We start from the raw sequence: 24373 nt of genomic DNA on the forward strand, positions 1-24373 counted from the left end.
TTGCAACTTTTATTTTGTCCTCATATTTTCAAATATAAATACACATGTTTACTTTGCCTACTCTTTTGTGAGCCTGACTGTTCTGTTTAAAGATGAATGGATTGCCTTTTGTAAAATACATACATACAATGTACATACACATAGCCTATAACATGTTTATATCCTGCATATGCCATTCAAGCATCTGAATGCAAGATGCCAAGTATAAGTTACTGAGGTTATCTGGTGCTTGGCGCATTTTGTTCACCTGTTTATCAGTTAAAAGCCATATAAAGCTGAGTGTGCAGGCTATATAAATAAACATTGATTGATTGATCATTAAAACATGTTTGTTTGTATGGTACATTGTATGTTGCTTGCAATAAAATACTAGCATCTTTTAGCACCTCGTCTCTTCTGCAAGGACGTGAGTGGTTTATTTGTTTTCTGTCATTGGGTTCTTGTCTGGCCTTTCACATAGTAGTTTGTGCTTCAGGTACAAACTGCTTTTTGGTGGGACCTTGAAGTTACTTAAACATCTTTACTGGTCCCCTGAACAGCTGGCCATCGCAGCAGCTCCCTCACCAAGCCACTCTAGGGAGCCTGCTGGTGCCCATCTTTTCTCCTCTTTGTTATGTCTGTGACTATCTACAGAAGCAGACATCAGCCTTTTCTTTATTGCTTCATGAGGGTTGTGTCTGATGAGGAATAAGTACATAGATGGGCGAGCCAAAGGTTTCATTGAAATGCAAATGCAATTTTATATTAAAAGATAGCAAAGGGACCATTCACTATATCACACAACACAGCTTGTTAGTACTGCCATGGAAATACATATACAGTCTTTTCATATTTACACATCAAGTGACAACCAAACAGAAATCATAAATACCTCTTTTTGTTAACTTTACAACAGCTATACGCAACCAGTATTTCAGAAGATAAAAGAGCACTATTAAATAACTGGCATCTTCCCTATCATTTACAAGGCTTGGAAACACAGTGGTTAAAATAATCCAGCGAAACAAAAAAAAATGTTCTTCTCCAGTGAGTAAAATTAATACAAGTCTAAAAACGATCATGAAATCCCTTTGTACAAAAGACTATACAACTTAATCAACACAATATCTTCAACAGAAATGTTTGCTTATATCCGCATGATAAAATCTGTACAGTTTTAGCATTCCTGCAGCAGAGTTGGAGGGACTGTGAGCCGGGTGATTGGTTACTAGGTCGCTGTGATGCTCTGTAGGCCTCGCTTCAACCAACCGTCAGAGATCGTAGTTATGTAGCTGCCAAGACCCTCTCTCATTGGCCTCAGTGCTCGTCTAGCAGCAAATCAGCAGGTTGCTGAGCTTGTAGCAGATACTTCAAAATACATGGTTCTATAAACTAACCGATATATTTGTCAATATAGTATTTCCTTGTACCATAACTCAACAACAGACAGAATGGTACTCTAAAGTTAAAGCAATGCATAATATATTGTATTAAATTCATTTTTCAGTAAGTTGTCAGTGATACATTTCTAAACTATAACCCTCACTGTCTGATGGGGTCAGACATGCACAGTGTTCCTAAGTTACATACATGTATGTGTTATACTGTACTGTGGCAGACATTGCAAGTACACCTCTGCATTACAGCTCTAGAGTTGTTGAAGCAAAACTGAAGTTATTAAAACAATAAATGTTCTCTAGCGATTGGCCATGCAGATACTTTTGGTTGTGTGAGCCAGGTTTATTTTGTTTTAATTTCCACATATTTAATCTCCCCTTACCCCAAAAAAGAGAGAGCCAATAGAATGTGTGTGATTATGTTCCAGAAGTAAGAAAACTCAATTTGAAAAAGTTACATTTATGTGTACTGATGCACATTTCTTAAAATCTAAACATACAACATCATCTTTCTCAACAGAGAAGATGATGTTCAGTTTATATTTACATTATTTTAAAAGGGATTTAAACATTATAAAGTAATGTTTTGTAATAGACTTTCAAAATAAACCGAATTTCATACAAGCCCTAGGCCGTTTTCAGGTAAAAAAGGAAGGTATTAAAATCGACAAGGAGTGCAGAATGGCACATACATTCTTATTTAGGAAGCTTATATTACAATGAATAGGTTGGTAAAATGACATATGTTGATAATATGGGATTGAGAAGGGAACATTAACGATGACACACACACACATTTAAGGGAGATATGTTTCTATTTAGCGATAGTAATGTGTTGTTATTAAAGAGCTTCAAATTCTAAGAGTAAGTGCTGTTGTAGATAATCCTTTATATCTTTTTTTTACCAGGAACGTGTCCCAAATTGTCATAAAAAGACCAATTCAATTAACAGCTGATGAGGATTGCGAAAGTAGTTAAAAAAAACTAGTGGTAAATAAAACCACAACTATCTGCATGGCTAAAGAACACTAGTTGTGAGGAAAGGTTTTTGTCATTGGGACCGAAGAAGTAAAAAAGTATGTCACAAACCTGTGAGAAAAAATATGTTACAGCTTAAAGGGGAATAAGAACGAAATGTTTGGCACTTAGGCTGTTACTTCATCTTGGCTTCCTCTGCTATGCCCGAGGATCAGCAATATTTGAATTATAATTAAAAAGAAAGAAATAAAAGGCTGTTTTCAGGCTAATTAAGCTAATGTTGAATGGACTTCTGCAGCCAGCTGAAAGAACCAGCTTCAAAACATCCTTACTCGACCTGTTGGAGGCTGTACAATAAGGAATCAACACTGAGGGCCAGTCGGTAAAGTCAAAGGAGAGAAATATCCTGTCATTAAGATTCCTATTGAAGTGTAAATGCTGAAAGAAGCATGGAGACTCTGTAAAGCCCCACCCTTTGGCACTGACATAAATACAACTCTTGAATACCCGGGTTCTAACAAAAACACTCTGGGCATCTTCTGAAAGTCAGCAAACCAACTCCACAAGTACAAAAACGTTCATAAATAGAGTTCATAAAGACATGAGTGGCATTAGAGAGAGCATCGCGGTTACGTCGTCCAGGGAGTATGTTGTTCTAGCTTTATCCCGAAAAATAAAAAGTTCACAAAAATAAAAAATTGTACACAGAGAAGCGTTTGTCGCATTGAGAGTCTGCATCCTTAAAAAAGGCTCCAGAGTACGCTTGTGTCTCTCTGTTCACGTCCTCCTCAGTTGCTTTTTCCAGCATGCTCATTAGTTTATCATTTCGCCTGAAGGCAGTAGCACTCAGGGTAGGGCACTGTACTGCACGTGTGTGTGTGTGTGTGTGTGTGTGTGTGTGTGAGAGAGTACAAGTAGGACGGAGCCCCAGATACAGAGACAGGAGTTGTTGTTTTTCGGGAGCTTAGTTGTGTGTAACCAGTTCATTTGTACCTTAACTCTACGTATGCTACTGTTACTGTGTTTGTACCTATTTATCTGTGTACCAGCTATAAATACAGGTGTGTGTATGAGTGTGTTAGGAAATGGAGGTTGAGATGAAGCACAGAGGGCTCCTCACACTTCGCTCTCGGTGGAGGGCTTGCGTGTGGAGACCCAGCCGGTGTCGGGCAGGCTGTGCTGGGAGTGGCGCTGCGGGGTGATGGCTGAAGGGGTCAGGGTGGTTATGGAGGAGCATTCGGACGCTTCCTCCTGGAGGAGCTGCTCCGTTTCGCCGTCGTCTAGCGAGGCGCTGCTGGCCTGCAGGGACACGGTGTCGGTGCGCATGCAGGTGTGCAGGCCGCCTCGGGACGGCTTGATCTGTTTAAGGTCGTCCCAGTAAAGCTCCTCATTGGACAGGAGACACACGCCCTCCACTATGCGGATCTTCTCCTTGGTGTAGCCTCCGTCCACTCCCCCCTGGAAAACGAGAACAGAGTAGTTAGTTCGAGGGATGGCCTCCTTATGAGCAGGTTAAAGCTCATGGTACTATTTGTTCAACTTAACACTTTCTAAGAGTTAATTGATCAAGCTACCATGATGTGGCTCTGCTTTATTTCTTTGTTACATGCATTTCTTCTTTTTCTCTCTTGTTCTGTCTTCCTTAAGACTAGCCCTTCCTTCTTTTTTTAAACACGCCACTAGGGGTCACCCTTAACATAAAAAAAGACAGTTTGGTGGTCATGCACTTATAAGGAATCATCAATTAAATACCAGTTTTCCCTAGGTTTGAACCATTTGGTTTAACGTAAGTATACAACTCAACAACATATATAAAATACAGTAGATATAGTAATTTTAAAACATATCAATGCAAAACTGTTATTAATTATACTGTCACATTTAAAAAAAAAGTGTATTAGTGTTACACAAACATCACCAAAACTTCAGAAAGTTGAACCTGTCAAAAGAATGGTTTCCTTTGAGGGTTTTGCACAGCACAGCACTCCAGAACAACATGTCACCTTCAAACACAACCCATGCACATCATGTCGGCTCCTCTGATGCTGTGCCTTCTTCTGTGGTTTCTTATTTTCTGATTGTGCTACAAGTCCATCATTTTAATAAAGAAAAACACCACGATTTCAATCTGTGGAAACTCGAGTGGAATCTAATGTATTGTTGATAGCATGAAAAACAGGGACATTTTCCAGAACAAATGGACAAATGATCCAGTCTGTTGTTATAATAGTTAGAACAGTGTCTGTTCATATCCACCTAATTTTCGTTTTTTGACAGCTGGTGCAATAGGTTGCAATAAATAGAGACTTAGAAATGGATTTGGCCTTATACAATATATCTAAGCTTTTAATGATGAATCAAACAAAAGGCGGCCATCCCTTCATTGTTTTTTCTTGATTCCTTGCCTGTTGAAATGTCAGTTTTCAAATGTAGGTTAACCACTGACTTAATGTTAATTTCAGACAGCAGGTCCCATGCAGTTGAAAGAGAGACAAAGTGAAGGAAAACAAAGAAGCAAAAAGAGGACACCACTCCGTCATGCTGTGTAACTACCTCTCCACAGGGCAAGTGGGTCAAAAGATAAAGGGGGAGAGGGAGTTGTAGGGATGAGAGAGCTGCAGTGAGGAGAGAAGGGGGGGAGAAAAGATGAGCGCTGGTGTCTGTAACCTACTTACTGTAACATCACGTTACAATATTACAACTCGGTTCATCAGACAAACAGTGAGATCATTTGTCTCCATTGTTACCCACCGTACACCTCCATAGTCTGATCATTCTATGGAATTATCATGGATTCACCTGAAATCCATTCAGATATTAAATAAAATAAGTTTAGTGTTGTTTTTCCTGTCCGTTACCTCTTTCTTATATCGCAGCTGGTTGTATATCGGAGGCTTTTGCGACGCCTCAATCTTGACCTCTTGTGTCGATGTACGATACGAGGGGTTACTGTAGGTCAAGTTGCTCACTCCCGGGTCGGCAAACTTCGACTTTTTATGTCTGTCAGTCAAAAATGGAGAGAACATAGTACATAGCTTAATACATTAAACTATCCACTGTGTGTAATTTGTATGATTGTGTTATTAAACCCTGTGTTTCAATCCAGGAAGTAAGATAGTTCAGAAGTGTCAAGTGGGGTACTGACCTGTAAATAATCAAAGCAGCGATGAGGATCAAAATAGCCAGGATGGTCAGAACTCCACCAATCACATAGCTGATATGAAGTCCTTCTCCTGAAATATATATGGCACAGGTGTTAACAGAGCAAAATACAGTGCTTTACTCTCTTACCCAATTTCAGTTTCACTTCACGGTGTTTAAATGTTTTGGGGTGTATGGTAGCACTCGTAAAAGGTCCTATATTTACAGCCTTTCAATGTTTATGTTTATTAGAAACCTGAGATCTCTCTGAGTGTCTCTCCTACAAACTCAACATCATTCTCTAACTTTATGTGAATGCAGAGTTGAAAAAACGGTGTGTAGCACTGTCAGTGCTAGAGGAAAGTGCTATTCACATTTAATTTGCATTTGATGATGGACTTTAGCATCCTTATTTGTTAAGCAAGTCAAGTATAACGGTTTTTCAGTGATATTTCCCAATTGGTTATTACTTACTTACTCCCACACAAAGTAGCTTTGGCATTAGCAAAGCTACATTTGAAGCAGTGGGAAAGTGTTCAAAGATGAAAAACGTCCCCTCTAAGACCAAAGCTGTTATCATGTTTACTTGCAAGTTAATAACTAACAACTACATCCAACTTTGTTTGAAAACTATCTAGAGCAGGCTAGCAGTATCCTTCTGCTTCCAATAGTCTGGCTTAGCTCTCTGTACTACTGACACACATGGATACAATACAAACATTGTTCTTTAGAGTGGTAGAATGATAAATATCAGATTGTCACATTAAGACAACATGCATTGTGTAAAGTGATGAAGGGAGAACTTTGTTGTGTACTGACCGTGAGGAGCCGTCACCACGCTGTTCACACACCCCTCTACGTTTAGGTTCTTGTCAGTGCAGCTGTAAAAATGAGACAGAATCCCAGATTGAAAAGGGTACTTTACATAATATTAGCTTTAATGACTTCACAAAACATGATGTTGTTTTTCCTGTAGAGGACTCTGTAGGGTTTTAGCAATAGTCTGTAAGCTTCTGTAGTTAATGATTTAATGATTCTATTAGAGATGAACAATCACATTATACTTCTCTATGACATGAGACATTTCTCAGATATTTATAAAAAGGCTTGAGAGCACTCAATATGTTGTTCTTTGAGCAAGACAAACATGACGCTGACCCAATATTTTATTTATAAGCTAAATGTACGCTACAGGGGGTAGGACCATAAACGTTTAAGCTTCTTCTTGCCCCTGTTGAACATGACAGAGACTATTTGAGAATTCCTTTTTTTTTCTTTTTACAATTACAATGTTATAATTGTAAGTAAAACAAAATATATATACATTATTATTATTGTTGTATGTTTTGTTTCTGACATGTTCAATAAATTGTCAAAAAAATAAAAAATAGACACAAGGGTCATACATGGGTTTTTAAAGCAGTTGTGTAGAAGAACACGTTTACTACTGTGGTTCTTGTGTGATAATTTGATGGTTCTCTCTTTAACTAGATATTAATAACATTTCTGCTAATGCATTTTGTAACAACTAAATTAAGTAATTACTCTAAAAGGAAGCTTTGCCATTAGAAATTCATTCATAGAGACGAACAGACGTACTTGACCGCTGAGGCTCCTCCATGTGGAACGTCGGTTGTAGATTTGGAGATCTTGTTGGGGACAGGAGTGCTGCTGGTTCCTCTGGCCGGAGCGGTGGGGACGTAACCTGAAACTGATGAAAACATGCACATTAGAACCGGAGTGAGATAGCTGTTTTTTGGTTGTCTTTAATTATTATTTCTACAAGGTTTAGGCATTGCGTGAAATTGTATTTGAGCTGTGTATCTGTGTGTTTGTCTTATTTCATATCATATTTTTTGGTAAAACATATTTAATTAGTTTTTTATAATTTGGAATTGAAAAACGCACGACAATCGTTCTTCTCTGACATCATTACCAAAAACAAAAACAACGCACGTGCCTTGTTTGCTACCGTCGACAGACTAACTAACCCCCCAGTGTCAGTAGCCTCTGAATTTCTATCCACCAGGGCGTGCAATGATTTTGCCTCCTTCTTCACTGACAACATTCAGAAAATCAGACAAGCAGTCAGTGCCTCTGCATCAGGAACAGCAAATGTGTTGTCTCTGTGTCCACTTAACATCAATTCAAACACCATGACACAATTCCATCAGATTAATGATAAAAACCTAGAGGACATTATACAACTTCTGAAATCCTCCTCTTGCTGCCTTGATATTATTCCAACAGGATTTTTCAAAGATGTTTTGCCTTGCATGGCCTCAGATCTACTTCATATAGTAAACAAATCTCTTCACTCAGGTGTTTTTCCACAGGCCCTGAAAACTGCAGTCATTAAACCGCTCTTAAAAAAGAATAATCTAGATGCTTCAGTAATGAACAATTACAGGCCCATATCAAACCTCCCATTTCTAGGTAAAATCATTGAAAAAGTTGTTTTTCAACAGTTGAGTAATTTCTTGCATTTAAATAACTGTTTTGATGTGTTCCAGTCAGGCTTTCGTCCAAACCACAGCACTGAGACTGCTCTTGTAAAGGTCTTTAATGACATCCACTTAAACACAGACAGTGGCAGAACTTCAGTGTTAGTATTATTAGATCTCAGTGCTGCGTTTGACACTGTTGACCACAGCATATTACTAGACCGACTAGAAAACTGGGTGGGACTTTCGGAAACAGTTCTGAATTGGTTTGAATCCTACTTAAAGGACAGAAACAACTTTGTTTCTATAGGTAAATACACATCTGAGTTGAAAAATATGACATGTGGGGTTCCTCAAGGCTCCATCTTGGGGCCTCTTCTCTTTAACATCTACATGCTACCACTGGCTCAGATAATGAAGAACAACAAAATAAGTTACCATAGCTATGCAGATGACACACAAATTTACGTAACAATTTCACCAGGAGACTATGCTCCAATTCAAACACTGAGTAAGTGCATTGAACAAATCAATGACTGGATGTGTCAGAACTTTCTCCAATTAAACAAAGATAAAACTGAGGTAATGGTTTTTGGAGCCACGTCAGAACGTATAAAAGTTAGCGCTGAGCTTCAGTGTGCAATGTTCAAAACAACAGATAAAGCCAGAAATCTAGGTGTAGTCATGGACTCTGACCTGAATTTCAACAGTCACATTAAAACTGTTACTAAATCAGCCTACTATCACCTAAAGAATATATCTAGGATTAAAAGACTAATGTCACAGCAGGATTTGGAAAAACTTGTCCATGCTTTTATCTTCAGTAGACTGGACTACTGCAATGGTGTCTTCACAGGTCTCACTAAAAAATCTATTAGGAAGCTGCAGCTAATTCAGAACGCTGCTGCTCGAGTCCTCACTAACACTAAGAAAGTGGATCACATTACTCCTGTTCTGAAGTCTTTACACTGGCTTCCTGTGTGTCAAAGAATAGATTTCAAAATACTGCTGCTGGTTTATAAAGCACTGAATGGTTTAGGCCCAAAATACATTTCTGACCTCCTGCTAAATTATGAACCATCCAGATCTCTCAGGTCTTCAGGGACTGGTCAGCCTTCTGTCCCCAGAGTCAGAACTAAACATGGTAAAGCAGCGTTCAGTTATTATGCTCCAAATATCTGGAACAAACTCCCAGAAACCTGCAGGTCCGCTACAACTCTGACTACTTTTAAATCCAGGCTGAAGACTTTTCTTTTTGTCGCTAATTTTAATTGAACTATTCATATCTTAGACTGCACTGTAACTTTTATCCATGTATTTTTTCTTTTAATGTTGATTTTATTAGCTTTTCTTTTTAATGACTGATTTTAAATGCCATTTTCTTAATCTCTTTCATTTTTTGTAAAGCACTTTGAATTGCCTTGTGTTGAAAAGTGCTATATAAATAAACTTGCCTTGCCTTAAACCTTGTTCGATATCTGAGTTCCCATAGGCAAGGCAAGGTAAGGAAAGGCAAGTTTATTTATATAGCACCTTTCATATAAAGGTCTGCCTAGACATTGCATGCAAACACGCTGGCACGGTCAAACAAAAGTCAAACATCATTAGGAACAGTAACAGGGAACAGTGGTCACTCACTGGTGGAGCAGGGTCGCCCGTCTGGCTCATCGGGGCAGGCGCACACAAAACTGTTGGTCTTGGCGAAGCAGAGGTGAGTGCAGCCGCCATTATTTACTCCACAGAGATTAGTACCTAAATGAGAAGAAAGGGAACATTCAAACAGTGTGTCTGAGTCTGGTATATCTGAAATTAGGGAGGGTTTTTCCGCCGTGATAAGATCTGAATTCAGCTTCCTTTACCTAACAGCACTTAGACTCTGAAAAAAAAGGTCCCAGCATTTAAATAAAATTCAAAATAATAATAGTGGCTACCTCTTGTGAAATATTTCTTCCATTTCTCAAAATACTTTTTAAAAAGCTCAATAAAGTCAGAGTCATCTTCAACATTCCTGCAGCAAATATCGTGCCAGACGAAAAGTTACTAAACAAGCTTCAAATCGACAGGCTACTACTGAATCAATGTGACTATAATTCAAAGTGTTTTTACAGGGAGGCACATTTGATGGGGTTCATTTCAGTTCTGATTATGCTTAAACTGTAAGAGAAATTTCTACTGATTAAATACAACATATATTTTTGAGACTGTACTCTGTGGTGTTGTTGTGAACATTTTTGTAATATTTCAGATCAAATTACTGTAATTGAGTTAAATGTTTGTATTTGTTTTCTTATGGCATGGCGTTATTTTCCTCTTATGTGTCCAGTATGTTGTCTGTTTCCACCCTGGTTCACTAGCATGCATTGGGAAAAGAGTATATTGCAAGGGAGTTTGCCTGCATTTAAAAACCTTCATAAATGTGTAATTTTAGTGTGAAAGGGTATAACTGATGAAACTTGCAACCCACTCTACACCTTTATTCATTTCCTGTTTTATTTAAAGCTCTAATTCTTAAATCAGTCTCTGCTGCTTCAGCACTTTACCAGCGACACACTCCCCTGTCCTCACAGATGAACTAAGTGAAGTCTCTGGTGTCTCCTGTAACATCTGGAGTTGTACCCTTACCTGTCTGTCTGTGAGGTGATACCACTATAATGTCCATGAGGCCCTCCACGTTGTTCAGCACAGTTTCCTTGTTGCGGCCCGTGTGTTTGTCCACCCGCTGGATGGACTTAGTCTGCCAATCCGTCCAGTAGATCCAGCGGTCTTGCTGCGAGAGTCGGGAGAAAGGAGTTAGAGGGGAGGACACCGGCTTCAACTGGGGAAACGAGGGAGAAGAAGAGAGGAGAGAAAAAACACAGACAAGGAGAAGGGGAATGGGAGGAAGAAAGGGAAGGGGAAGAGGGAGGGAGGAAGAAAAATGAGGGTCAGAGTGGAAGAAGAGAAATGGTTAAGTCGAATGGGTTCAGCATGAGTTGAAGGACGCAGAGACGGAGTCACACGGTGAGCCGATGAGTGAAAGAGAGCAGGTGAGTGGAGGAGGCAGCCAGGAGGAAGGGTCACCCAGTGATTGACAGCTGAGGGTGAGGAGGGGAGGGGGTACCTGCGTGAGGGCAAACGGGTGGGACACCGGGCTGACGAGGATCTGCCGCAGCTTCCCGTTCAGGTCCGAACTCTCGATCCTGTCCAAGTGGGCGTCCACCCAGAAGATCCTGCAGAAAACACCACAGGTTCATAAACACACTTCTGTCTGTATGAGCCTTCTGACTGCACTGGAGAAAAAAACACCTATTTCTTTCATCACTTTCTAAATCAAAAGATGTATCAATTAATAGGGTTACAACTGAAATACAAATAACTAAAATATGATTTAATATGTCAGAAAAAGTTCAAAATTGATATCGTTGGTTAACAAAGTCAAGGGTATGTCTTTAAATGTCTTGTTTATTAATTCAAACACCCAATTGTTTAATTCATTTACAAACAGAAAACCATGAAATCTTCATCTCTAAAAAGTGTAAATTTCTGCATTAAAATGGACTTTACTGATAGTCAATATAATATATTTAATTTAAAATAATATTTTTTTTTGTTGTTGATTGACTTGGCATTGGAGATCTATCATTTAGCTCTAAATAATCCAAATTGGCTAAACTTCTAGCACTCAACCCTCTGTATCGTATATTTAGTTGTTCTACATTAACTGGCCGTTAAACAAATCTTCATAAGTCTCTCCTTGACTTGTAGATATTATTTTCAGATATGGTGAAGATCATCATTTTTTCAAAATATCTAATCTGATTTAATTGACAAGGTTACTATGTAGCCCCTTTCACAAACAGGCTTTCTCTCTCTCTCTCTCTCTGACCTTCGTGTGTCGTAGTCCAGTGTGAGTCCGTTGGGCCAGCCGAGGTCAGTGTTGATCAGAACCTTTCTGTCAGAGCCGTCCAGGTGGGATCGCTCAATCTTTGCAATGTGACCCCAGTCAGTCCAGAAGAGGTACCTGCAGAAACCAGGAGAACTGGTGAGGAGACCTTCTACTGCACAACGTTGAAAGAAAAATATTGGCAACCATGTGACACTTCCAAACTAAAAGATAATGTATGACTTCTTTCTGCTAAAATTACACTTTTTCGATTGGTAGTTCCAGCATAGTTCATAATCTGTCTCTTGGTCATCTTTTAACAGCTCCAAAATGCTTAAAGGTCCCATTTCTACTGATCATAATTCCATTGTTGAGGTATACTAAAATAGATTTATACTGTGCAATTTTCCAAACTCACATTGGTTTCTCATACAGCATCTCTGTAAAGTATGTGTATTCACCGGTATTCACTCTCTGTCCTAAACGGCTTGTTCGAGCTCCTGCCCCCCCCCCCCCTGTGAGCCCAGTGTGCTCTGATTGGTTGAGAAGCACACACACAGACACACAGACACACAGACACACACACACACACACACACACACACACACACACACACACACACACACACACACACACACACACACACACACACACACACACACACACACACACACACACACACACACACACACACACACACACACACACACACACACACACACACACACACACACACACACACACTGCTGCGGGCTAGAACAAGCGAAACTCATACTGAGCACACACAAGCACTCACAGCCGAAGTAAAAACAATAAGTGTGGCTTGATATTGAGAAAAAGGTTTATAACGCTGTGAGAATGGGTCTGCGGAGAGCATTTCTCCACGATCCCAACGTAGTCCGAAAAACGTTTACCCATTTAAACAGTCGTGGTAGATACCTTGTTTGTTTTAAACATCATAAATACACAAACAACAATGAATACTTACAGGTTGTGTACCCGAATCTCCCGCTGGTCCAAACAAAGCAGGAGTAGTGTGAGTGTGTGTGTGTGTGTGTGTGTGTTGCATGTAGCAGCCGCATGTGTGCAAACTGCCCCACCCCCTCGCACACAGAGAGCGATATCTCTCGTCTCGATTGGAAAGATGGAAAATACTAAACATAATCATAGATGCAAACGCTGAAAGGTTTTGGGAAGCTTTGTTTCATGAAAGGCTGGCAGAGGGTGCGGCCATAGCTACTGGGTATCCCCACGTCAGAGTACCCAGGAAGTAAATGAGAAATCTCCAACGAGGCGTTTTGGGGAGGTATTTTCTGTGTTAGAGTTGTACTCGCTACAGGGTGTACTTTGAGGGTTTTCGACTCTGCAGACCGTTTACATGCAGAAAACCTTCATAACACACAAGGGGACGGGTAATAACCGGAAAAGCATGACATGGGACCTTTAAGAAATATACTTTAATAGTTTCAAAACCCAAACCAAATTTTCATGAGAGCCCAGTCCCCTGTCTTACCCTTTGCTCGGGAACACTGCGATGGCTCGCGGTTCATCCAAACTGTTGTTGACCAGGACTTTGCGGCTTGTTCCGTCCAGGTGGGCCACTTCGATGGTGTTGCGCCCGGTGTCGGTCCAGTACATGTTCCTGGACACCCAGTCTACAGCCAGCCCATCCGTGGTCTTCAGACCCTGGCTGATAACCGTCTCCATGCCGGTGCCGTCTAAGTTTGCACGCCTAAAGGTCAAAGTTAAGGGAGGGCATATATGATATTTAGTAAGAGTCTGTATGGCTATAACGGCTGCTGTTTCCTGTTGGAAGGGACTGTCCCCTTTAACAAGTGGGCTTTCAATCTCTCTGTCCTAGGCACATCAACAACAAAAACACAATCGCACTCGAGAATATCCTTAAATTGATAGCAATATAGTTCACATGTTGTTTTGATCGCACCTTATAACATCCAGGGTGACATCGGTGTAGTAAAGTTTTGCGTCCACGCTGTCGTAATCCAGTGAGATGACGTTGTGCAGCTCGGGCACCGGCACGTGCACGTCGGTGTGGTCGTTGGTGTCGAGGGAGATCCTGCGCACACTGACACGGTTGGAGAAAAGCAGGTAGGACTCCGGGGAGTCCTCACACGACTTGCTGTCACCTTTGAGCAGGATTCCAGTGGGACAGGCGCAGGACGTCCCGTTGGGGCGAGACAGGCACAGGTGGGTGCAGCCTCCGTTCTTCCTGCCACACTTATTAAAACCTGCAAACAGACACAAGTGCACTTAAAATAATTGGAAAGACGCCTTGCCAGACAAATAGCTGTGTGCACTCAAAGCTGATTTTAGTTTATGTTTGAGTGTTTCCAGGCAACATATAATCACTTGTCAATCACTTGGCGAGCTACACATTCTACAACAGGAGTCATATTCAGGATAATCATGCAAGGCTACCAACAGAATTGTCACCAAGGAAAATATAAAATGTAGAAAGTCATTTGATGAGCTACGATTAAAGTCATGAGGTATTGACTAGGTCCTAGGAGATAAAGATAGAAGTATGTGCAAATCAGCAGAATAAACAGATGAAAACTCAGGCAGCAGGGCTATTTCAACTGTACCAGTAACACAGCACACTAAAAACCTTGTTTAAGTTCAACTGAACTATAAACAAATTGCTGTTTAGTCTATATTCCATTTTTTTCGTACAGCATCTCGTGTATGTTCCTCAGACTCACCCAGAGGCCTCTCCCTGTCCACAGCCTGGATGTCCATCAGGCCCGGCAGGTTGGCCTGCACGGTGATGGTGTTGGTCCCTGTGTTCTTGTCAGCTCTCTGGATGCTGCGGCTCTGCCAGTCGGTCCAGTAGATGTGAGAGCCCAGCAGGGTCAAACCGTATGGGTGCTGGACCGGGGTGATCAGGGTGTGGCGGTTCTGCCCGTTCAGGTCGGCTGCCTCGATGCGCTGCAGAGGACCAGAGAGAGGAGAGGGTTACCACCATGACTCCATAACGGCTGGTGCCTTTTGCCTTAATGCACTGAAATTAAGCCAATTAGCATTTCATTTTTTAGTCATCTTTAAGTATGATGTGAGTGTCATTTTTGGTCCTCTTTAAGAATTTAATAGCTATTTCTTCAGTTGACTAAAACGTTTTCCTACAGCATGCGTGACTGTTTTTTTCCAGTTAAATAGTGCTTAATATGTTTTAAAGGTCCCCTATTATACTGTTTTTCATCAATATATTATAGGTCTCAGATATATACAAACTATGTCTCTGAAGTGTTTGACTCCAAATACCAAACAGATCATTGTAGCATCCCATAATCCCCTCTGTTTCAGCCCTGTTTCAAAAGTGCTGATTCTCTGTCTGTTACTTTAGATGAAAGTGAAACGCCCCTCTGAGAGATATTTGGTTACAAAGAACACAATGGTGCTCTAGGAGGAGATTCAGGTGATAAGGGGGGGGGGGGGGGTTACCTTGGTTGGTGATTGGCTAATGGTTACACAAGCCAACAAATCGTAATCGTTTTTAAATGTGCTCTACAAATAAAACTTGATTTGATTTGATTTGATCATAAAGTGGCCAAAATCTGATGAGCTCATTTTCAGACAGGTTTTTATATGAATGGATCAGGAGAAAAAGAGAGCACATTTTTTTTCCTGAAACTTTCAGAATCTCTTTAGGGGACACATGTTGATGTATACAATTCATGAAAAATTGGATTTTTCATAATAGGTGACCTTTAAACAAAAACTATTTTTTTAAGTTCCTTCGATCAGAGTGACTGGCAACCAGTGTGTTTAGTTAAAGTAGCTCCATCAACATAGAAAACACATAGACAAAGGCTTTTCATCTTGTAACAATATATGTTTTAAGAGCTGATAATCAATGTGAGGGGTCGTTAGGGTCACAGCTGCTGACCTCAGTGTGAGCGTCGGCCCACAGAAGCTGGGAGCCGGCCGTGTCGATGGCCAGGCCGTTGGGCCAGCCCAGGTTGTTGCTGATGAGGACAGTGCGGTCGGAACCATCCATCCCAGAGCGCTCCAGCTTAGCATGCTCTCCCCAGTCTGTCCAGTACATATACCTGTCAGAGAGAGAGAGAGAGTGAATAAAGATGGAGAACACCATTTAATGTTAAGTAAGTTCACATACTGTATTAGAAATTCTTCTTGGTGTCAGATGGATACAATAAACATAATAAAAGCTAGGGATGCACCGAATATTCGGCCACCGAAAATTATCGGCCGAAAATGGTTAAAAAGGCCCTTTCGGCTTTCGGCCGAAAGGGTTTTAGCACCGAAAAAATATCACCGAATGTCAGAACAGGCTTACGTTGGTAACCTAACGTGTTGTTGTGATGACGTAATAAAGACGCGGCGACCATGCTCGCGGCTGGCTCACAGGGGGGGGGGGGACATTGACCTTTGTCATCGAGATTGCCCTGAGCCTTTAACAAATCGTATTAAATAATCTGATGACAGACTATAAACAGAATAGCTGAAATTTTAACAAACTAAATAACTCGGTTACCTCTAATCATTAACCCATGTTTGTATCATGTAGTTAACTCCGTGTGTTGCTGCTAGCATACATAACACCTGACGTGGAAACGTTACTCCTGGATGGGGGCTACAGAGCTGCTAGAAAGACGGTCGAACCCGGTACATTCCTCCGTCTGCATGCGGTGCACTTTTGCTAAATGTTTAGACAAATTGCTCGTGCTTACATGCTAAACTCTTATTGCACTTATGGTAACAAGTATTCTCCACATCGAGACGGGTAAAGTTTAACCACACCTCGGAGCGCGTTCTCTCCGCCATCTCCGCAGTGTGCTCCGCTGCATGTAGCAGCTGCGTGTGTGTAAACTGCCCCGCCCCCTCGCACACAGACGGGGGAGAGAGATCTCGTCTGATCGAAAATACATCATAGACGCATTTGTTGTCTTTGCATATTAGAAACGAGTTGGCGACACTAAGACTGCGATATAATGTTTTTTAGCAATAATACATGACATATATAAATGTACTGTATGCATTCAAAAGTGCTGAATAAATGTTTTATGGACCCATAATAGTGATTATTATTTAAGTTAAGTTTTGCCATAATCATGTCTATTTCCATAATCAGGTAGCTGAACAACATTGGTAAAAAATGTATACATTATATATATATATTTCTTAATCATTTTCGGCCTTTCGGCATTCGGTTTTCGGCCAACTGTTTCCTATTTTCGGTATCGGTTTCGGCCAAGAATTTCCCATTCGGTGCACCCCTAATAAAAGCAAGTAATGTACTTCACTTGAGGTACTCTACTTTAGCATTTGTTTAATGATAATTTATAATTCTAATTCACTACATTTCAGAGGTAAATATTGAATTTCTTAGTACATCTGTCTACAACTTTAGTTACTTTAGTTGTGTATCTCCTTTCTTTTCAGTGAAAACGAGGTATCTCCAGATGTGTTGATTTAGGGTGTAAACTGGATGATAAAGTGTTCCCTTAGGTAGTAATAAATTGCTCCTTCATCTCAAGATAAATAAACAATTTGAAAACCTCTTGAATCTGCTGAAAAATGCATTGTTGTTTCAAAAAGTGCTGTTTTATTGAGCCAATTAATAAGATGACTTTTTAGCGTAATATGGTTCTCACAGGACAGCAAGGGTTTAAGTTATATCCATATCTTTTAGACATGATGAATTGCAGTAGATACAACTACCCATCTGAATACAAAGAAGTTAAAAATAAGAACTCATTAACAGCAGTAAAAGGCAACATTCACACCAATGAAGCAGTACTATTAATCTAAAAACAGCACATATAGTAGTAAAACTGACAGAAAGTATTTTACTGCCTGACTACTTTACATTTTCATACTTAGATTCTGCCGATAATCGTTTCATACTTTTACTAAGGTCATGTTTTGAATGCCAGACTTTTAACTGTTTTCACAGTGCGGTATAAGAACTTGGATGAAAATTCAGGACTGTTATCAGAGATTTCCCCCAATTCTCCTCATCACGCTCAATCATCCTCACCCCATCTCATTGTAGAGGGCGATGGCTCGAGGGCTGTCCAGGTTTTCCCAGACGAGAACTTTCCTCATGGAGCCATCCAGGTTGGCGACCTCGATGCGGTTAGTTCCTGTGTCTGTCCAGTAGATCTTCCTCCCAACAGCATCCACCGCCAGGCCATCGGTGGTCACCAAGCCTACGTAAAGAGAGACACAGAGAGAGGAGTTAGAGTCGTCATAGGGCGGAGTTAAACCCCCTCGTACATGTAAGCCAACCCCCTCACCTGTGGATACGATGTCCTCTTGTGATTTTCCGTTGATGTAGGATCTGCTGATTTTCTTCAGTGTGCTGTCAGACCAATACACTTTTCCTGCAGGAGGCGCCACACACACACATGTAAGAATTTCCATTTCTATATCCCTTGCTTTTCGTTTAAAGGGGACTTATCATGCAAAATGCACTTTTTGATGTCTTTTATACATAAATGTGTCCCCGGTGTGTCAGGGAACTCACGCAGCATCAGAAAATAAAACCCTCTCTCTTTTCCTCCGTGCGCAAATCTCTAAAAACGGGGGTACAACAGAGCTGATCCAGATTTTCCATCCGATATGACGTAAATTACGTCATATATCGGATGGTGGACCCACGGCACTATCAGAAACGTTGCTGTATCAGAAACAATTCCCGACGTGTTTTGGACGTAATAGTCATTGTTTACATTAGCAGGAATTGCTAACACTCAGAGCTAAGCTGTACTGGAGAGCATGTGTAAGAAGCAGGATATAAAAAGGAACTCATCTTGTGGTAAACCCGCAAGAGAGAAAGCCTTTGAGCTCCATACTGTTTCAGAAATAATCCTTGATCTAATAATTCTTGATCTAATAATCCTTGTGTTTCATCACCGCAGCATTTTAGACAGTATCTGCCAGGTCCCGCATGAGCCGGCATAAGCTCCACCCCCTCTTATTTGTTTCAGTAAAAAAAAAAAAGAAGCTTTATACCCAGAATCAGCACTTTTGTAACAGGAAGAGAAATAGAGGGATATGAGGCATGGGTGATCTTTTTTTTTTTTTTTACCAAAACACATGTTTTTTATATTTTCTTATATATCTGAGACCTATGCTATTGCCTAAAAATAGCATGATAGGTGACCTTTAAACAAGCGTTTCTAAACGTATTGAGGCAAACCTTCTTTGGGGTCGACCCCGATGGCGATGGTGTTTTTCATGGAGCTATTGACGGCCAGGACCACATCAGCAAAGTAGGGGATGTCCAAAGAGACCATCCTGATGTCTGTCCTCCGGGCAAAGATCAGGAAGCTGCTCATCCCTGCGCACACAAACACACAAACACCATATTTCAACACACATCACAGCATCTTTCCGTCAGAGTACAAAGGTGGGCTGACATGCTTTTATCTCTATGGAAGATAAACTTTTGACATTTTGAACTTTTAATCTCCTATTTGCAGGCTTAGTCAAGGGTTTTTGTCGCTTTCATTGTATTTCCTTTTAAGTATTTGCTTTTGAGATTCATATATTTTGGGACTTTGCACTACATCTCCCTTTATGCCTTTGCTCATGCAGACACATGTTGCCTAGGAGGTCAATGAGTTACAGTAGATGTAAGCCAAACATATACAAGTCATATCATAAGGTATTTGCATTGTGGCCAGCGCATTAACATTATTAACAAGAAGGTGTTGTTTACACTGAAAACATGGATGAACAGAGAACAATAACTGCATTATTTTTGACACTGAAGTGGGAGTTTGTACCAGGCGTGCAAGTCTTTCCATCCGTCTGCAGGTTGATGCCGGTGGGACAGGCACAGCTGGAGGCTTTGGGAGCAGGGGCCAGGAGACAGAGGTGGCTGCAGCCTCCATTGTTCTCTGCACACGGGTTACGAACTATAGGTGGAGACACACAAAGCAACTCAGCTCATCCACCATCCTACTTTCTAGGCTAGCTTCAAGGCAAGGAATGGATAGGGAATGGGGAAGGTTGGGGAAACAAAAACACAGCTTCCCTGAAGGGAACTTGGGGAAAGCCCCACACATGAGATGGATGAGATCAGTGAGGTTTCAGTTTGGTATGTGCCCCCCGAGGCTCTCTGCCAGTGATCTAGGTTCAGTTTACCTGTAATACCCTCACTGTCAGCAGAGACACGGGATCTGAGCTCGGAGGGAAGGCGGCAAAAAAAGGCTTTTTTCCCTTTGTCACAAGAGACTACACATGTCCAACAGGAATGTATGTCCCTGTTATTGCTGCACATTGGATTTGAAATGGAATAATGACTATGAGTTTTAGGTAAGTGTGAAGAAAGGCTGAAACGAGCTATTTGCCGATTATATTCTCGATTAATCAATTGATCTTTTGTCTATAAAATGTCAGAAAATTGTACACCCATTTTCTCAAAGACTAAGGTTTAATTTAAGTAATTGTGTTGTCACTCCAAACCCTAAAGATATGTATTTTCATATTAAACAGAGACAAGCTGAATTTGAGAGGCTTTAAACTGCAGTTTTTTGTTTCTCCTTCTTTCCTTGAGGCTCTTTTGCGAAGTCTGGGCAAATAACTGTAATTAGCTAGTATAAATGGCTAGCGTTTCTACACTGTTTATTTGATGTGCATCTAAACATCCTCAAATTACAGCTTGAGAGTTCCAATTGTCATTGTTTCATTCATTTGAATCTAATTTAATCTAAAGGGTTGCAGCACAGACCCAAAACAATTAAAGTTTTTATTATTTTCCTGATGCTAGCTGACAGTGCTTCAGTCTTGTTCCAGCACGTGGATGAACACAGACCTGTCTCCCGGTGTCTGTGGAACATGTGGATGTCCATGAGGTTCTCCAGGTTTTCTGCGAACGTGTGTCTTCCCAATCCGGTGAGCTTGTCCGCGCTCTGGATGCTCTTTGACTGCCAGTCCGTCCAGTACAGCTTGTCCTCGTGCACAGTGAGGCCGAAAGGGTGGGGCAGCTGGCTGCCAATCAAAACCTGTGGGCAAATAATAGAAAGTAAACATCATTTTACAGACTTTCTCAGACAAAATCAGCATGAATATATTGATTTTATGGGAATAAAGATAACTTTATATTGTCATATCAACACCCGTTACCTGTCGATCGGAACCATCAAAGTTGCCAAATTCAATGGTCTTCATGCCAGCGTCTGCCCAGTACAGGCGTTGTGTCTCGTAGTCGATGGCGAGCCCGTTGGGCCACGTCAGATTAGACGAGATGATGACAGTCCGATTAGAGGCGTCCATTCCTGCACGCTCGATCTTTGGGTTGGCCCCCCAGTCGGTCCAGTACATGAAACTACGTTGAAATAATAACACCAGTAAGACAAATATTGCCATGCGAAGGTGAGGTTTTTATGTTTCAACTTTCGTCTTCTCACCCTCCAATCGGGTCGACGACGATATCCCTGGGCCGGTCCAGGTTCTCCCATATCAACACAGTCCGCATGCTCCCATCTGCGTTAGACACCTCGATACGATCCGTACCTGAGAATCCCAATATGTTATAAATTGTTGAAATCCAAGAGCACCCACCGCTATGTGCAATCATTTATTTTTATAAATCAGACATATGTTTTAAGGTGAAACGTGAACAATGTGAAATGATGATGCTTACCAGCGTCGGTCCAGTAGAGCTTGTGGGTCACCCAGTCAATCGCCAAACCTGCTGGGCTCTCCAGACTGGTGTCCACCACCACCTGGAGAAACAGGGACAACAATGTTTTAATATAAACTCTACTACATTACTGTTGCACTTTCCCATTAGCACTAGTAGATGGCAGTATTGCATAATATTATATCCTGCTGCTGCCCTCGCCTAAATTGAGGACATATGAGAAATGATGGGATTAATTCAGACTGCAGAGGACACTGACCTCCTGCTTGGTGCCGTTCCACAGCGCTCTGTTGATGGAGTCTGTGGTGACGTCTGTCCAGTAGATGTAGCCGTCTTTGGCGTCCCAGTCCAGAGCCACGGCATTACGCACGTCAGCCAGAGGGATGACATCATCGGACATGTCCTCTGTATCAAAGCTGATTCGTCGGATGTCCGTCCTTCGGGCAAAAAGCAGGAACTTGTCAAGACCTGATTAAAGACCAAAGGTCTTCTGTCAGTCTCTAGGTTTAACAGTGGGGTCAACAGTAAACACAGCATAACAATACACACACTCAACAAGCAGCTCAAACACACTCACTGATAAACATCGTAACTGATAACCCTTCCTCTAACATGATTATATTATATATTATTATGATGGTAAAATGTAGATGTTTTTTATGAATACACGTTGTGTAAACTTTAACAATATTTAAAGTGCTGCAAATGTCACAGGGTAATGAACCAACTAAAGAAAAGGATTCATTAAAAACTATTCAAAGAAATTAAATTGTTGTTCAGGACTTCTTTAGCGGCACTGAATCGTAACATGATGTAATTTAACTTTCCATCAGATAAAATGTCACTTCAGTGGATGTCTTATAATCCTCTGCATGCACATGTCATTCTCTAAAACAAGTGTTAGCTGACTACACTTGCTGTTGTTGGCATTAATTGCTTTGTGAATAAATAGATATGCAACATTCACTCAAATATGACATATTGTTAACATCCAGATGGTGAGGGACTCACCGCTTGCACAGTTGGAGTGGTCCACCTTCTTGAAGCCGGTGGGACAGGCGCAGGTGTGGGTCTTGTTGCTGGGGAGACACAGGTGGCTGCAGCCCCCGTTGTTGGTGCCACAGCGGTTCCTGCCACCTGCAGGAGAGACAGAGACACAGCTCAGTATGTGATGCTCTATGTGGTTAGACACTTTGAGAAGAGGCTATTTTATACACTCTGTTGGTCCACCAAAATGTCCCTACTCTTTGGCTGCCTGATTTCTCTACATAGAGGTCAAGTGTGTGGGTTAAAAGGTGTGTGTTTGTGTTAATGCCACGTATTTTTAGACTCTTGTGAGTATTATTGGCTTCAGCAAAGATTACTTCTTCATCGGTGTAGGTTAGCCGAGCTCCCTGTTCTTAAGCCATGCCCCCTTTTAACTCATTAACCATTTATTGTAGACTTATCTATTAGGCATCATTGTGTGTGTGTGTGTGTGTGTGTGTGTGTGTGTCTCAGCTGTTGCAAAATTATTTATAATATTTTGGTGGCCAATCTGGGACTTTGGTTGCATGTCAGGCCTTCTCACTCTCGATGTTGAATGTCTGCTTCTTTTTTGTGAACCATTAAACTAAATCACGTTTTTTTCCATTTAAACAGACAGCAGAGCTTGAGTTTTTTGTTTCTTCAAAAGTAAATCAGTCACAGTGTGTGTCTGGATTTCACTCGTGATCTGAATTGTACACTTGATGAAGAGTTATAATCTATTCCACTTGCACATGAGCTCACATGACTCACTGAATCTACAGCGAAACAAAAGGACTGACCTCCCTCTGCCATCGTAGCTCTCTGTTTAGTGTCTAGCTGTTATAAAACCTTATCAGAATGATTATCAACATGTTCTCTTGGCCAGAACTCAAGTTCAACATGTTTTGTTAGCAGAGAACACAAGTTTTGCCATCATGCTGATAAAATACCTCAACAGGCCAGTTACCCACAGGGTGTAACACAAGTGCAACAAATCATTCCATCAGCGCTGGGTTTGCCACCACATGAGAAAAGTTTTCACTTCTGTGTTCAATAAAGGTTCCAGTTTTTCACGTCTGTCTTCATCGAGCTCATATCAAAAAATATATAAATACCGTTGTATCAATATTGCGACAATACTGAAGGGATGAATATTTACGCAATAATAATATTCATCAGCAGGCCATCGGTAATGTGGATATAATGACTATGTGGGTGATGGCAAATAATAAAACATCTATGAAAGTCTGGTATGTTTACATTTACAGTATGCAATATTGCAATATGGACAAATAATGTTGCATATTACTGCAAAACCTAAATAAAAGGATTAGCAATGTTGACTTTTGCCATTTCATGGTGCTGTTCGTAGAAAGAGGAAAACATATTGAATCCTTCTGTGTGATGCGATTGATAGACCTGATTCAGGTGGCAGCTTTGTGACCTTGCTATTATTCAACAACAATGGCAGAAAATATATGTTCATGTATGTTCATGACAGTACTAGCTTTTGATGAAACATAATATAATAAACACACTTTATCTAACTCCCTTCTTTCCTCTTATCCTCGCATAGATCCTCGCTGCTATCACTCAGATGGATATTTTACAAACTTTAAACTCAAGTTGGTCTCCAGCATGACTGAGTACTGACCTGCAGGCTGCCTCTGGGGGTGCAGGGTGTGGATGTCCATGGGAAAGTGCAGCTTGTTGCGAATGATCTCCTGGTTCTTGCCGGTGAATTTATTGGCACTGTTGATGCTTTTGGTGTGCCAGTCTGTCCAGTATAGGCTGTCCTCAAACACAGTGATGGCAAACGGATGGGGCAGGCCTAGAAACACAGATAGAGAATATAAATGCTCGATGGTGTGTGCGATAGAACAACAAAAGGGCATCTTTCAGGAACAATGAGCAGTAATGATAAAAC

General features: G+C 41.0%; 1 protein-coding gene across 3 annotated transcripts in view; it reads right to left on the reverse strand.

Annotated features, from left to right (window-relative positions):
• Window positions 1–715: 715 nt before the first annotated feature.
• Window positions 716–24373, reverse strand: part of lrp4 (low density lipoprotein receptor-related protein 4) — a 129623-nt gene continuing 105965 nt past the window's right edge. Inside the window, exons 15-39 of one of the 3 annotated variants that reach the window (XM_034220927.1) lie at window positions 24101–24277; window positions 22450–22575; window positions 21698–21906; window positions 21439–21520; window positions 21203–21308; window positions 20919–21120; window positions 20608–20797; window positions 19577–19708; window positions 18988–19128; window positions 18083–18169; window positions 17824–17995; window positions 15709–15871; window positions 14525–14750; window positions 13747–14050; window positions 13315–13533; window positions 11805–11939; window positions 11040–11148; window positions 10562–10754; window positions 9578–9691; window positions 7095–7206; window positions 6315–6376; window positions 5500–5587; window positions 5213–5354; window positions 4908–4969; window positions 3558–3812 (exon numbers count right to left, since the gene is read on the reverse strand). In XM_034220927.1, coding sequence (XP_034076818.1) covers window positions 4928–4969; window positions 5213–5354; window positions 5500–5587; window positions 6315–6376; window positions 7095–7206; window positions 9578–9691; window positions 10562–10754; window positions 11040–11148; window positions 11805–11939; window positions 13315–13533; window positions 13747–14050; window positions 14525–14750; window positions 15709–15871; window positions 17824–17995; window positions 18083–18169; window positions 18988–19128; window positions 19577–19708; window positions 20608–20797; window positions 20919–21120; window positions 21203–21308; window positions 21439–21520; window positions 21698–21906; window positions 22450–22575; window positions 24101–24277 — 3533 coding nt within the window. In that variant the 3' untranslated portion in view covers window positions 3558–3812; window positions 4908–4927. Of the gene's footprint in view, window positions 3813–4907; window positions 4970–5212; window positions 5355–5499; window positions 5588–6314; window positions 6377–7094; window positions 7207–9577; window positions 9692–10561; window positions 10755–11039; window positions 11149–11804; window positions 11940–13314; window positions 13534–13746; window positions 14051–14524; window positions 14751–15708; window positions 15872–17823; window positions 17996–18082; window positions 18170–18987; window positions 19129–19576; window positions 19709–20607; window positions 20798–20918; window positions 21121–21202; window positions 21309–21438; window positions 21521–21697; window positions 21907–22449; window positions 22576–24100; window positions 24278–24373 lie in introns of all 3 variants that reach the window. The other 2 variants (XM_034220926.1, XM_034220925.1) reach the window with 2 other exon arrangements.

The sequence above is a fragment of the Gymnodraco acuticeps genome, unplaced genomic scaffold (assembly GCF_902827175.1).
Source record: "Gymnodraco acuticeps unplaced genomic scaffold, fGymAcu1.1, whole genome shotgun sequence".
NCBI lineage: Eukaryota > Metazoa > Chordata > Actinopteri > Perciformes > Bathydraconidae > Gymnodraco > Gymnodraco acuticeps.